Here is a 16,234-nt window from a genome sequence, read left to right on the forward strand (position 1 = left end):
TAACTCTAATTAAGAAAATAGAGTAGAATATATTTTTGAGCATTCAGATTAAGTCAGTTCCTTTTGGGGTGGAAAAATATACAGTAGAAGTCAGCAAACAGAATGCAATGTTCAGGTGTGCTTTATATATGTATAGACTATATATATGTATATATAAACAATTTTATACATAGAATATTTATAAATACACACACTTACACATAAAATCATCACACTACCTAAACATTGCCTTCTATCACCACTCCACTAGGGACTAGACCTGTTGCTTCTACACAAATTAATAAGTGCAAAAAACATGCATTTTCAGTTAAGTGAGCAGTAATGGAACGAAGAGCCAATAAAACTTACAAGATCATCAGAATTGTTTTGCTCATCTAAAGCAATAAACATGATGCCAGATAACATGGGCTAATACATTCAGATGATGTTCAAAAACAATCCATTTTTCAACTGCAAACATCTGTCAGGGAATGAGGCACCCTGAGAAATAGCTTATAATGCAACTGCAATTGATATTTCTTACCGAATTTTCTATAACTCAATGGCCAATACGGTCTCAAACATTTGTTCATGTAAGAAGCCAAGAGACATGAGAAAGAGGTAGACTGAGAATTCTGTTTTCACTGGGTTCATTCCAGTAGAGACTCTTCTCTGTTTTCAGGGCATGGACCAAACACAGGACATTGAGTTCACACAAGAGGTACTGCACCCAGGAATAATTATTTTATGCAGATTTCACCTTGCCTTTATAAGAACAAGTTCTGAGGTCAACTAATCCTTTTGTTAAATTTGGAATCAAAATAATAATTTATGATTTTTAGATCCATTTATTCAAAATAGTTCCATTCTCCCCAAAATGTAAGTCAGGCATAAAATAGCATCCTCTTACTATAAAGACACTCTCACTTTAATAGTGTGTGAAAAAGGTGAGCACAAAGAAATACAGATTTGCAAAGGAAAGGACAGAAAAAATGTTTAGTGCATAAGGAAAGAGAAAGAACAGAAAACGAGAAGAACACAAAGAGAGAGGAAAAAGGAGCAATGGTGAAAGGATAACTAAAGGGCAAGGATACCATCTGCCTCCAATACTGGCTAAGAGTTCCACAGATTTTTCTCAAGTCTAAAAATTAAATTGGAATTTGGAACTTGTGTTCAGAAGTTTGGTTAAATGTTCGAGTGGTTTGGGGGCTTTTTATTTGGGTCAAGGTTCTCTTAGGCTGATCTCAAGTAGGTACCTGAAGGGGCAGTATAAGCTATCCCATCAATATAGTAAGCACTTCACAGCCAACTGTGGAGCAAAGGTTCTCTCTCATACAGTTGCACCACAAGTGAACCAGATAATTGTCAGTTATCTGGGGAATCCAACTCAAAGCATATGCTCTACTGGTAGTAGTCAAAACCTGTCATGAATTATAAATAAGTCACAGAGAAACAGGGATCTCGAGAATCTCCAGCTATAGAGAATTGTAAGGGTTCACAGTGCCTCCTACTTGCTCATGTCCCCAGTATACCCTCTAGTAACACTATGTACAGCACATGTCAGCTCCTGAAAACAATTCAACTCCTCTTCCTCTGGAAGGAATATACATAATCTTAAATGTAAAGTCAAAGAGATCCCTTCCACACTCCCCATATATACAAACACACTCAGATCTTTATTTTTTGCTTATCCCTACCAGGAGCCTTAGGATTGTTTACATTTTAATCCCAACTTTCCTAATAGCTATAGAAAAAAGGCAGAGCTGCAAATAATCATGTCTTGCAATAATAGCATAGTCAATTACCTGACATAAAGCTTGCTACAACGAAGAAACAAGGCTAATGTGGGGGGAAAAAATGTGTCTGCCCTACTGTCCCAAAAAATTAATCTCCCTGAACTCTCCTCGCCTGTCTTCTTGGGAGGCTTGAAATCTCCTGTTCTTGAAGAGGAATCTTCAACTGAAGATAAAGAGAGGTGACATCTCAGGAAACAAACAGGGAATCAGTAAGTTAATTTTCTCCCCAAAACACTAAGATTGTATATAAAACACAAGTATAAAAACCAAAGTCTTCCAAGTATGCAGCTTTCTTCTCTGCTTCTCTCTCCAACAGACATGATGAAACACACTTATGCAATTTTAGAGATAACTTATCTCTGATCTGTCCAGTAATTTCCAAAAGTTTAACTTGGGTCTTGTCAAACGTGCATTCTAAGACTAGGATGTAAATAAGTGTACTATGTGGTACTGTTTTTCTTTCCTGTCTGGGAAGATGAGAGTGAGAAGCAGCTATACTTATGCGCTCATTTTTCAGTATTGGGGAATGGCTGCAACAAAGACTCACCTTTCAGAAGGATGCAGAATGAGGCGGGAAATCAGAACACCAGTGGTTATATTTGATTGCAAATCCATATTAGAAGCAATCTTTGGAAGACAGATAAAACCTCCGATAAAGCCCTTCCATTAAAGAGAATAACTGGGGGAGGGGAGGCAGCATAGTTGAGCAATTCTTTAACTCTTCAAATCCTAACCAAAGACTATTATTGTAAATGCAATATAGCTGTACGTAAACTAACTACAACATTTGTTTTAAAGTTACTACAACGATCATCCAACATTTAAACCATATTCGGACTACCACCCTAATTTTGGATGTTAGGAGCCTTCAACTTTCAAGACACAAAATGATGTGAAATCTTAGCAGAACACCAATTATACCAATCCGCCTGTCCTTAAATTGGCAATCTGAGATGAAAGTTTGATATCCTCACCCAAAAGTCTGCCCTACTTGCCTAAACAACATCAAGGGACATTAAATGCTGCATGATAGTTTTTTCCTTCATCCTAGTACATAAATCAACAAAATCAACTGAAGATAGCATAAAACATCAGCTGATCTACTTCAGTGATATTCTCCTACCAAAAACAGGTGGTACTTTTGCCAATGCCAGAAAAGCAGGCGTTGCTACCATTCAGGCTTAAGTTACCCCCATCTTGTCATCTGCCATTTTTCCAGTCACAAACTGGAACAAACTTGTGGATGCACTGCCAAAGAGATGAATGATATAAGATAGCTCAAAATTTTTGATAAACTATTTACCATTTCCCATGATTCTTCAGGAACATGCCACAACTGAGCAAGAATTCTGCCTGGTACTGTATTAGTCGAACTATATGTTTTCAGATCAAGGCTGTTAAAGCTTTCTCAGAGCAACCAAACATGTCTTCCTCAAACAGAGGAAAAACTAACCAAAGGTTCGCTTTTGTAAAGAGGGAACTAAGTAATCTTATTTTAGTTTTCATCTTTAAAATTGTGTTTACCTCTGTCTAGATCATTGGCTTTTAACAACTTAACTACAACAGATGGCTAGAATGAATGTCTCTCACCCTATATATAAAGTAATAATAATAAAAGCTCTCACTATGAGTCAAGAAGATAAGATTACAGCATTGGATAGACTACATAGCAACTTTGACTGGCAAAGTTATGGGAAAAACAAGGGTTGCTTTTTTAATCTTTGCAAGGTCCTAGAGACTTTGCTTACGCAGATTCTACCCACTGTAGCTATTCTATCACAAGTTTGTCACGGGAATAAGGGAAACCACAGCTATACACTCTGCTGCAAAGATGAGTGGCATTTTTATCTACAAACTGCACTTCTCTTGTGCCAGCCACAAAGCAAACCAGATCAGGAAACTCATGGGGCAAAAAGCTAACCCTTCCTGTCCCTGAAGGTATTTTTCTGTTGGATCAATTCTCTTATCCAGATTGTCTTAGAAACACTAGCCCAAACAAGAGAAGTAAGGGAAGGTAGAAAGACAATAATGCTCCCTTTCAGGGGCAGGGGAGACTCCATCATACAGTGATTATGAAACTACTGTCTCAGATTACATCCACAATAATCAAAGGATTTCAGAATTTCAAGTATTCTGCTTTCCATAATTGACTTCAAGCCATTTTTTGCTATAAATATAATATATATATTGTCATCCTATTAGGCAATACAAGCTGTAGATAAAATAAAACCAGTATTACAGTAAAATGTCTTGCCAGTCCCTTTTATGTCCAACGGACTTCAACAAAAGGGAAACAGTAACTGAATCCAGAATGCTCCAATTCAGACAGGTATACTAAGAATGCAAGCAATAAGTAGCACAACGCACAACTTCACTGTATACTAACTTTTCTAAATTTTAGTCTTTTGATCTTATCAGCCAAACCAGACTAATGTAAATCTGTTGATGTATGTGGTTTCACACCTACATCTGAAGAGGACAGCTCGATAGAAGCTGAAAATGGGCTGACTGCTTTTGATCTGAAAGTTACTGTATTTCTGCGTGACTACGGCTCCCGGCTCTTCTGTGCTCCACGACGACTGTTGGAAACTTCTGGTCGATTGAGTTGTTTTGGGAAACAGCCACCGTCCAAGACGGTGTGCCCATGCAGTAGTGCATATGCACTGGGATGGCTGCTGCAGGCCTTGCCTCCTGCCATCCTCGGCTCCAGAGGCAGCTGCCACTGAAACAGGGATGGCTGAACAGCTCATAAACCAGCTCCGAAACTGCTGCTAGACTGCAGCCCAACACATTCATGCAAACCAACAGCAACTTTGGTATTTCATGTATTAGGCCATGTGTTAGGCCATAAGCTGTAAAGGTGCAGGAGCTGTTCATAAACCACTCGGCTGTCCCAGGAGTTTCCAGGAAAAGGGGCAGGGGCAAAAAGTTTAAGCTGGACTGCATTACAATGTTATCTGCCATCAGATACGTCACTACCTAGAAAATTGTTGAAATTGTGGATCCCAATTAGTCCTGAGCAGATATTTTCACTCCAGAATATGACTGACTTGGCCTGTTTAGTTTAATAAATGTTACCATTGGATACAGTTGATGTGAAACAAGGTTTTTCAGAAACTGCTATTCACAACTAACGGCTTCAAAGGAGTCTTTAAGTGTTTTAGGACTGATAAAATAAAACTAGGACATTTTTCATCACAGTGCTCATCATCAGAATTGAAAATACTACCCATCAGAGAAGTTAAAAATATAAATAGATTTTCTTAATTAATGGATAACTCCATTAGATTTCTACAACAATTTCAAGCATATTGCTCGAGAAAGGATTTTTCTTCATAACTGGGTAGTTTTCCAAACATTTGTTTAGGTTTTTAAGGGCACAAGAAATCAGTTCAAAACATTAAACCATTACTTGTTGTGAGTTAGCTCACTTGAACAATAGAAGCATATATTTCTCAAAAAGTAAGGTAAATTTTAGTAAATAAAAATGCAATATGCATTTTAGCAGTCTTGAATTTATTAATCTGATAGGTTTAATTTCCATTTTCCTGCATCAGCTTTATTTATAAAATGTCGTGCCCTATAAATATGCTGTTATTTTCTATAGTCAAGCACCCTCTTAACAAATCTTCTCATTAATATGTAAATTTAAAGTCAATCGGTCTTCTCCCTGACAGCACCATGAATTCCTAGTGCACTGTATAATCGGCTTTGACTTGGCATCCACTATTTATCAAAGATGTCAGTTAGAAAAATTACGGAAAATGTTCTGCAATTGATATGCCTGCAATCTACTTTGTCAACATTTAATTGTTCCTCAAATCATACATTTACATATAAACAGCCTAAATACTGATCCATAATGATGCAAATAAACTAAATTAAAAATCTCTTCTACTACACAAGATGCCCTGTTGTATGATGTGTTCATTTAAGAACCTATTGACAAAGGCATGCATTTCAACTAGCCCCAGAAAAAATATTTCTGCTAATTTAATCGCTGAGTAGGTAGACAAACTAAATTTTGTACTGAAGCTCACGAAAGTGGAAACCAAGCATTATTAAAACTATACCACTGACAAACAAATTTTAGGTTGACACAGGCAGGAGCCTGACAACCAATACTGTCACATGAACCTTCTAACTTCCTATAGCATAAGCCACAGTAATAATTGTCATCCATCCAGTTTCAATGAAAAGAGCACATTACAGTCTTTAAGAGACCTAGTCCCATCAAGACCTCCAAACTCTGTCCAGAACAGTAGGTCACCCCCTTTTTCTACTCTTCCTCCAACTACAGACTGAAATTGGCTTACACCAATTGTATAGTCATATCGTTAGGTAAAGTGGACATTAGGCATTGATTTTAATTCTTTTTAAAAATCCAAGTTCTGAGAGCTAAGAATGCAAGTTATTTTGTTTCAGTAAGCAACCTGTAATAAATATTCTGCCTCAAGTACTTTAGGAAAATACATTACCTAAGCAAAATCTCTTTAGGTAATGAGATGCTTATTTTAAGCAATTTTCTGGAAAGATGTGCTCTTAAAAACAATTTAATTTTCATATAAAATGAAAAAAGAGTTTCAGAAGCCAAACAGTAGCATAAAAATCATGAGATTCTCTACAGAGATTTTTGCTATGCTTCTATCCTTCTAATCTTAAAGCATAGTATACTCCTTGCTTATTTAAGATGAAGTGAACACAGCCATGTGACTCAAAGAATCACAGAAAAAAGGCTCTCTCTTCTGCCTATGATCACTGCATTGTAGGATATGTCAGGGGTAAATCAAAACAGCAACAGGTTATACCCTGGAAAAAGAATTCTTACGCTATGAAGAAGCACGGAAGCCTAATGTTAGTGAAGCCTTAAAGAGCTAAGACTTTTGCATGCGATTTCTATTTTTATACAGTCTGCATAAAAATCCATCTTAACCAGAGGACAAACCACATCTGACAATGGAAATAATTCAGAATGTGAGGACACAACATAATAATTGGAAAGTCACAAACTTACCTTTTTCCATGGGCTCACAAACTGTGTACGTGCATATCGAGTTAACATGTGGATTATGACAACTTGACCCCACTCTTCCACATCAACCAACAAGGTGCACAGCTTTCGGTAGTTCTTGTGAATCAGATCTATTCTATCTGGACACACTTCCTCAAATGCCATCACAACACTCCCAGCTACCAGCTAGAAAACAAAATATAAACCAGAAGGTCAGTATTCCTTCTACACATCATCCCACAAGCAATCATCAGAATTAATACTAGAAATACTCAGTATTGCAGGATATGTTGAATGTCAAATTGATTCTATTTGGGGGGCGGGGGATGGAGGGGGCAGGAGGAAGGGGAAGATTTCCCTAAGCCCACAGAAATGGTATCTTATATAAAATAGATTTGGGGTATATTCATTAGAACAAAGCAAACATTTACTGTTTCTACTACACACTTAAATCTTAGCTCCCAGCCCTGAACACACAACATAATGTAAGCATAATTTTTTTTTTCTCACAGTTATAGTTTCCAAATAAATTATCAGAGAACTTGCAATTAAAATAGAAATAACAGGAAACAACAAGTATAATATGGCAATGTGCCTGACAAGGTCTGTTGGGATCCCCTTACTAACATTGGTATGATCAAACTGAAAAGAAGTCAGGGCTAAATTTCCCAGCACTACTGGAATCCAAACTTCTCTTGATATGGCTAAATTAACTGTCAGATGAAATTTTATCTCTACAATTTCATGAAAACACTTTGCACAAAAAAGCATAAAATTTAGCAATACAGCATAGGGATATTTTAATACTTTTCCCTCAAAAAACACAAGCAGGATTTCTGCATGCTTTTGAGCACTTTTCTATTAATTTTAAAGTTACAGAAATGGATCATTTATGCCCTGGGATACCCCCAACCTTTTTTCCCCCTAAAGACATAAACCTTTTATACACACATTATATACATACATATACACATACATATATATATATATAAATCCTCATACAGACTGCGACCATAAAAATAGCTTTGTTTTCATGAGAAAATTAAATAGATTCTCAAAATTCTAACACTTAGAGCTTTATTCAAACCTTCTGATGGAGGGTTAAGAATAAAACAGGAAACCTTTATGGGGGGTGCCTGTTAAAATGCTCTCAGCAAGTTACTTTAACTGTGGGAAAGCTTCAAAAGCTGACCACTCATTATAAGGACATGTCATTTTGTGCCTAGAATTACTATTCTCCCTCTCCTAATTGCTTTAATTAAGATTTGGTTTGTGTCAAAGTACATGTTAAGTCAAATAACTTACATGATGAGACTTTATATGAAGCAGCTGATATGTATGCAGTTAGCATGCATGCAGTATAGCCTTCTGGCAGCAAATTAATGTCATATTTTATCTAAGCACTGGGGATCTGCATTTCAACCTCTAAAATTTCCCCAATGACTTAAAGTAAGCAATTAAATAGAAATGCAGTTTATTGAAATGGTACTTTTTGAGAAATATTAAATACAATGATATTCATATGTTACGTTTTTCCCCCCGCTGTATTTGGCTGACATTTGGTTTATTAGTATGCACCCAACATTACAATTGAAAGAAAACAGCTCAGAATATAGTCTTGCTATTATGCTAAACAAGTTTCAGGCTCTGTGGGGATTTTATAAATTACCAATAAGAATAAACGTGAAGTTGCATTTATTGTCTCTGGCCCCATCCACATACTGGTACCTGCTGGTCCCAGCAAGTATACAATTCATTCCAGGGAGCAAAGATTTTAGAGAGCTAAATAAAACACACTTTACAACCTGAAGTAATTTCCTATTTTTTTGCTGTATCACTAAAAAAAAAAAAAAAAAAAAAAAAAAAAAAAGAAGTCTTTCTTAATTTTTGTTGCACTAATATTTCTTCTTAGCAACCACCTGCCCTAAGTTATTATGTAATTTAAAACTGTTCTCAGTTGATGTTTAGGTGTGGAATCTGACTGGTCCAAAGCACAGCAGAACAGAGTGGCTAACTCCTGGCAAATCTCTCTCAGTCCTGAGCAGGTATCCAGTTAGGCCAGACAAGCTGAGGAGGGAGGAGAAGCGAGCAAAGAGTTTCACATTAGAACTCACAAGAGGCAAAGCAATTTCATCAGGATGCAAAACTCAGAACTACAGTTCAGGCCAGCTTGCAGAGGACAGTCTAGTGGACCGCGTTTTAGAAGAAAGGGATGAACACTTTGAGACCACAGAGACTTGCGTTCTCACAGTCCCATAGACTTTGTTATAGATATCCCATAACTACACACTACAAGATGGTGTAAGCTCATTTGACAGGTTTTACACGTAAGGGAAGAAGGTGAGAGGGAGAGAGTGGGAGAGAAAGGAGGAGAGAGAGGGTGAGAGAGACATAAACACAGAGATTGATTTATGATCATAAAAGCAGTCTCAGCCTAATATTTAAAAATATCCACTTAGGCTCAAAGATGAAGGACAATACAGATGCTGGTATCCAACTGTAGTTCTGGAGTGGATACCTTTGTCTTCTAGTGCTACTAGTATTGTACATATTATGTTGTATTTTTTCTTTATTTAGATAGGATTGGCTTGAAAGCAGACATAATAGAATACATTTAACACTAATTCAGACTTCTTCTAAAACTGAGAACATTTTCCACAAAATGGATACCTAAAATATATTCCTAAAACAATTTCAACTGAGCTGACTCACTAAAAGGCTGAGCAAATATTAATTCTCTCTTTCTCAGAGAACAAGGAGTATTTCATACTCAGCAATTGCTCTCTACCCAACCTGCAAAACTATAGACTCAACAGCCCCTTCGCAATTCACAGGGGGTGAGAAAGTTTAAGAATTTATGCTGGAACACAGAGGTGATGTAAAGCTAGTCTGTGCCTTGTTTCTGCACCAGAGCTGGAGCAACAACAATGAACAGAAGACCGTCTGAATCATCTCACAAGAACAGCACTGGCTTTTTAAAAGTTCAAATACTATACGTAAAACACAGCTTTATACAAAGAATTTCAGTCATAGAGAAATACAAGAATATTGAATGCTTCAGTTACATCTATCAATTCACATCAGTCAGCTACTCAGGTTTACAATGAGAATGCTGACACTTGGGATTGACAGATCCAAAACCAAACACTTAAAAGATATTAATAGTAACTCGAACATATACCACAAACTGCAAGAGGTACACTGGATGATCAAGACTTTTATTCCTGTGGTAAGAACCTAGTTTTGTGAATTATTCAGGAATTGCCATATATCACCATACAGCTTAAGATCAGGAATTGCCATATATCACCATACAGCTTAAGATCACATCCCTATCCCCATTACTGCATTTTCCAAAATTAAGCTTTTCATTTTAAGGGAAGAAAATGGGGGAATATAGAACAGATACAAAGTGCACTGGTAATAAAAGGATCTCTCTCAGAAAATTTCCTCATGCTTTCTTAATACAAGATTATTTTCTAGTTGACACTGTTTCCCCTATAGTACGCTCCTACTATACATCTAAACATCAGAAGAACAGCTAATAATCTTTGTTTATTAAATGCTCAACATTCCATAAAAATATTTAGAATTAGAACAAAATGATCCAATCAGAATATAAAACCAAAAAATATTGGTTTCCAAAAAACAGTCAGTTAATTTCCATCTCACTGTGTCAATAGTAGCTTTTTGTATAAGGAGAAAATATAAATCACTCCAACAAAACTAGCAATGAGCTCATCAAATTCAAATGCTGCTTTCCATTTATGTATTTTTTATATTAAAGCAATAAACATGGTTCATTTGTCTTCCACTGGTTACCACGTTTTTCTGTGCTGTTGCTATGAACTTCAGCCATTAGCTGTGCTCCAAGGTAAACTACATGAACCATCAAGAAAAGTGACACCCAATCTATGGAGTTCATATTTTCTCCAGATTATCTATGCTAGTTGACAAGCTGGTAATGAAAAAAATCACACTAAGCAAATGGTTCCTCTAATAACAATAAATTTTCTATAAAATTATGAAGGGTACAAAACGTTTCCTTGCATCTATTTTGTCATGAATTCTAATTAACGCTGCAAAAACCTGAGAGTGCTGGGTCATCACAAGAAGTGCATTGAGGTTTGATTGATAATATAGTGCAAGTTGGCCTATGCTGCAGAGATTCCTCTCTCTTAAATTAATAGCCATCCCACCTGCCCTAATAATACAGCCCAAATGATATTCCCCTTCTTATTTCAATTTTCTGAAAGGAAGGAAACTGGAAAAGATCAGTCATTTATCTTCTAATAGCTGGATAATAGATCTATCACAATAAAACATCTGCACAGACTTAGTGATTTTTTTCACAAAAGTGAAGCTTTTACCAACATTAAAATCAATAAGTTATGAAAACACTGACTTAGCCGCACATTTCAGTTCTACACAAAAACATTAACTTACTAACAGAAGCCTACCGCTGAAAAGTAAACAGCCCAGCTTTCTTTTCCCATAATCCCCAAAGGCACTGATTTAGTTTAAAAGATCAAGACTCTCATTGCAAAGCCATCACCAACTCCTAGGATCATTTTTTAATGTTAGAGGTCTGACTTCCCAAGAATCTGTGCTTCATCTAGTAACCATGCAGTCTGTAAAACCAATCTCAATACTCACTCATTTGTATAAAGCCTTTTTAACTCCAAAATGGAATTCATACTGTTACTGATTTGCATTATATTTAGGAGTAAATTTAGGTACATTTCAGAGTAAGTTTTCACATCGGAAATATTAAGAGTAGTTTAATGGCATTAAAATATTCTCATTAATGGGGAAAATATTTAAGCAGAGGCTAAAGGAAAATTTAACCTTTGGAAAAGACTGCATAAATCTTAAGCAGCAAAAAGTAAATGCCATGCAATAACTCAATTCACTATCAAGTCTCCACCCCAAATATGCCTCCGTCCCATCCAATATTTCTTCACAAGTTTCTGGGGACATGACATCAGGAATATATACTTGGGAATTGATAAGCATCTGCAATTCTGACTAACATGTTCTGAAATTTCTCTAACATTCTTCTTTCTTAGAAGAGTTCAAAAGTAGTACTGCATTTCATAACACTACATGGTCCCAGAAAAAGGGCTAGAATAGCAACAACTTAGGATATACTGCAAAATTTATGGGGACATTTACTAACTCCCTTCGTGGTGAGGAAAAGAATAAACTCATAAATATATACACTACATGATATAAGATTTTCACACAAGTATCATAAACCTTCCTTGTGTCTAATAGGTATTTGTTCAAGCAAAACAAGATCGGCTCAGAGCTAAAGACAATGGAAAATAGCAACAAAATTGGACATTAAATACGCCCAACATCCATATGCAAATCATATCAAATTACAACGTTAAAGTAAAAAAATAAAATAAAATAATAACAGAAATTTATACATTTATCAAGCCGTTTCATAGGATAAGCAGCTCCTCTGGAGATAAACACAAAACACTGATATATTACATCCTTGGTTTTAAAATTTGGTTACCTATTTTTTTTTTTTTTTAATAAAAGGAAGCTAGAAGGGGAGGAAAAAAAGAAAATCGTTCAGCATTTGGATTGGAGTAAGGTATGTCATGTAAACTCATTGCCAAAAGGAAAAAAAATGCAGTAGAATGTTTGTTTCAAAAACAAAAACCTGGGATAAATCTACATAAAATATTTATCCTTTTCTGCATTCCCAACTCTCATATAAATAAAACCTATAACAGCATGCAACTCCTGACAGTTTATGACAAAGACAGCATATTAAGTTTGTATTTTAACATGTATTTATTTTCCTAGTACAAATAATCTCACTAAAATGTTTATATAAGGACCCTGAATTTAATACATGTAATGGCAACAAGTGAAGACAAATATTCAGTTTCTTTTATATAACTTCTATAAATGGAAATAAAACTTTCCAATCTTTTATTTATGTAAGCTTTTTGAATTATAAATCATAAGTGCATTTTTTTCTTTTCTAATCTAATGCAAACAATAAAGCATTAACGTAATAAAATAAGAACATGCAAACCAACAACTTAAGTATTTTTGCTTGTTTTGGTAATTCAAACGTATCCTGTAATGCAACCATAATATGCAGTAGTTGTATTACAAGTACACAAGTTAAACCGACAACCAAGGTAAGAACAGCTAAACTAAGTCTAACTCACTGCACAATATATGCATTTACAGATTTAAATGTTTTTTGTCCTAAAAATATTCCATTATGTAAGAGTTACTAATCTCAGTCTCAATCCTGCAAATGTGTTTGTAAAAAACAGATACACTAAGTAACCATTATACAAGTAAGTCAGCTGAAATCAAAGGATCACAGTTACATTCTCATCAAAAAGAATTATCATGCATCAACAAAGAAACAGTCTTTCAACATACAACCTTAAAATTACTGTAATACCCTCAGGAAAACATAATATAATATTTCCAAAATCATATTTAAAGCAAGACTCAAAGTGTCTTTGTTAAACACTGATATTCCTTGAAGTTTTCCAATTTAAAAACAAAATACTGAGACTGAAACCTCATAAAGCAAAAAAAAAAAAAAAAACAACTACAGACCTCTACTCTGTCTTTTTTTTTTTTTTAGTTGCAGCTTTAGATGCTCAAATTTAGACTCTGGGATACTTTAGCTTGGACCAGCGAATGCAAGTCAGAAGTTTTTTTTTTACTTCCAGGTTCAGACAACACACAAGATTCCTTTTCAATACTGACATGGAAAACTTATTTTTTAAAAAAATGCTATACGGTTATGCATACAGGTATGATTAATGTACTTGTTTTTTATTATTGTTTTGCATAATGACAGTGGTAAAATACACAGGCTACAAATAGAATGTAATTCTACAGTCCTACACAGTATGACAAAAAGCAGCTTCAGCAACAAATCCTTCCTCAAACACCATACGCTAAAGCTAGAAGATCAAGCTTGTAAAGTGAATGGGGGAAAAAATAAAAATAAAAAATTAAAGGGAGAAGTGATAGAGAAAACAAGTGCCTTCCCCTCCTTTCCCCCCCAAATTAATTTACTCTAAAATACCTTCCTTTCTACATATAGTCATCTCATTTGCTCAATTATCTAGAATTACTAGAAAAACAAAAGGAGCAGGCATTCAGTCCAACTTACCTGCTTACCTAAGTCTGTGGTACTTTTTGTATAAAGCAAAGGCACAAGCCTAATTAGAACTTCTGAAGTCACTATAATGCAAATATTTGGAAATATCTAATCTGTTCAAAAATTAAACACACTGGCACAGAATCACAGTTTTGTTGGTACACTGTAACTCACAGCCAGTCTTGAGGGTATGTTAACAAGGGTTTGCTCTTGATACTTTTTGCATCTTAGATTAACCGAGATCTTGGCTTTTAATTGAGTCTTTGTGTGAAGTAACCTAAGGAGTAGAGTGATCTTTCATTTATCTGACTGGAAATTTTAATGAAATCTGGATTAAGGTTGGAGCTTATCTCATTTTAAGTTTTGCTTACCTCAGCTTATATTAAAATTTACTACTGATTTAAACCTAACGAATGAACATATTTGGCACAGTCTGATAAACTGGCTTCATTTTACTTTAGTAAAATTCCCATCCAGACAGCTGCTTGCTATTTCAAATGTAAAATGACTCCCACTAATTTAAATACATTGTGCCTTTTCTATGCAACATAAATTGCATTGATAATCCACAACAGTATGTTCTCTTTAAAAAAGTTCTACTTTGCACAAATTTAGAAGCATCGCTGTTTAGTAGCTATTTCCTGTCATTTTAATGTAGAGATTTTGTGAATAAGTTTCAAAGATCCTACCTGAGGTCAAAAGGTTATAGAAAAGAAACAAACGGTGTAAAAAAATTATTTATTAAACTGAATGCTCAAACATCATTTGAGCAACAAAACATTCTCAACTGTTACATAAATCACTAATGTTAATAATTACACTCCCCCAGAAATCATATTTAAAACAAATGGAGTAAGCTCAAACAAAAAATCCTATGTTGGAGTTCCCCTTTCCTCCCCCCCAGTATTATATACAATGCATTGACTGTGGCTTGTTCAAGGTTTATCGGCCCCTAAAGTACAGGGAAATACCAAAACTAACCTGATATTTCCATGGAAAAAAAAGGTAGAGGATCATTGATGTTCAGTAACCCTTTTTAAAAAGTCACTAAGATCCTCCTACTCTTGTGAAGGGACTATTTAATGAAAATACCACCAATTTCCAAACTCATTCATCTGCTGACATTGGATTAAGACAATCAAACACTAGCCATCTACTGGAAAAGCAGGAGTTGACAGGTAATGTTGATAAAAAGAAACAGCTTCTGTGCACTTGATCTGCAAGAATCCAAAGATTAGTGTTGAGTAAATATATGGCCCAGGCTCCACATAATCACCTTACAAATTTCAGGGTGCCTCACTGTCAAACAGGCAACAGAAACTGCAAAAACTTGAGAAATACCATTATTCAAAGAGGTATTTCAAATAGATGTTCAGACAGGACTTCACATGCTGTCGTTCTACAGCTCGGGACCCCTTCCTAGAACTCCTGTGAAGACAACTGACAGCTTTCCTCACGAAGACTGCAAAACGTTTCCCAAAAGCTTTTGTCTTCTCCGTATGCAGGAGTAGCTTTGTCTTCCCCCCCTATATAAAGTGTAAGCGTCCAAGTGTATGAAATTTAGTTTCCCTTGGAAATTATAAGAAGTGGTACAAATTGATAAAAATTTCAAGAGGAATTTGAACAAGACTTAAAACTAGCCTACATGACCTGTATATAAGGAACAATCCCCACAAGCAGCTGCATCTCTTCTACTTTTATGAGCTATGCAGTAGCTGAAAATGACAAACTGTTTCCTACACTATGAGCAGACTGCTATGTTCCCTAGAGGCAGAGAGTAGGAGCTTATTCGAACTGGAGCTATCTGGTAATAAAACACTTTTTTGCACTCTAGGCTTTCTGTTAGTAAATTTGGAGACTTTGGGGGAACATCCAGTGAAGCATGGCAAAAGAAGACCACTTGAACTGAAGCTTTTCCATGCTCAGCTGGTCTTCCCAAAGACAAACTATCAATGATTAAACAAACATGGGTCCATTTTAGATCATGACAAGCTGCAGATCTTGGGGTGAAAGAGCACATATTAATAATACTTGCTTTGAATTCAGAGAATCCTGGAAACAAACTGTATTGTTCCCTTCTGGAGTAATAACTGCTTCTTGAAAAAGTAAAACTCCTGAAGCTGAGATGTCTCAGCCCAGGCTGGAACCAGGCCTTACTAGGGTACAGACCAAGAGGAATCAGAGGAAAGAAAAAGCTGCAACAGTTAATATATTATGTCTCCAAGGAGGCTTTTCTGAAGGGGTCCAGGAAACCTGATTCTACACCATCATTCTTAGCTTCTTGAATGTGTT

At 35.7% G+C, this 16,234-nt stretch overlaps 1 protein-coding gene across 2 annotated transcripts in view; it reads right to left on the bottom strand.

The window, feature by feature from the left end:
* LOC112987022 (AP-3 complex subunit beta-1) overlaps nt 1–16,234 on the bottom strand; it is a 151,001-nt gene that overhangs the window by 101,598 nt on the left and 33,169 nt on the right. For both annotated transcript variants that reach the window (XM_064500489.1, XM_064500490.1), the window contains exon 7: nt 6,790–6,972. In XM_064500489.1, the coding sequence (XP_064356559.1) occupies nt 6,790–6,972 (183 nt within the window). The remainder of the gene's footprint in view (nt 1–6,789; nt 6,973–16,234) is intronic.

This window comes from Dromaius novaehollandiae, chromosome W (assembly GCF_036370855.1).
Source record: "Dromaius novaehollandiae isolate bDroNov1 chromosome W, bDroNov1.hap1, whole genome shotgun sequence".
NCBI classification, from domain to species: Eukaryota; Metazoa; Chordata; class Aves; order Casuariiformes; family Dromaiidae; genus Dromaius; species Dromaius novaehollandiae.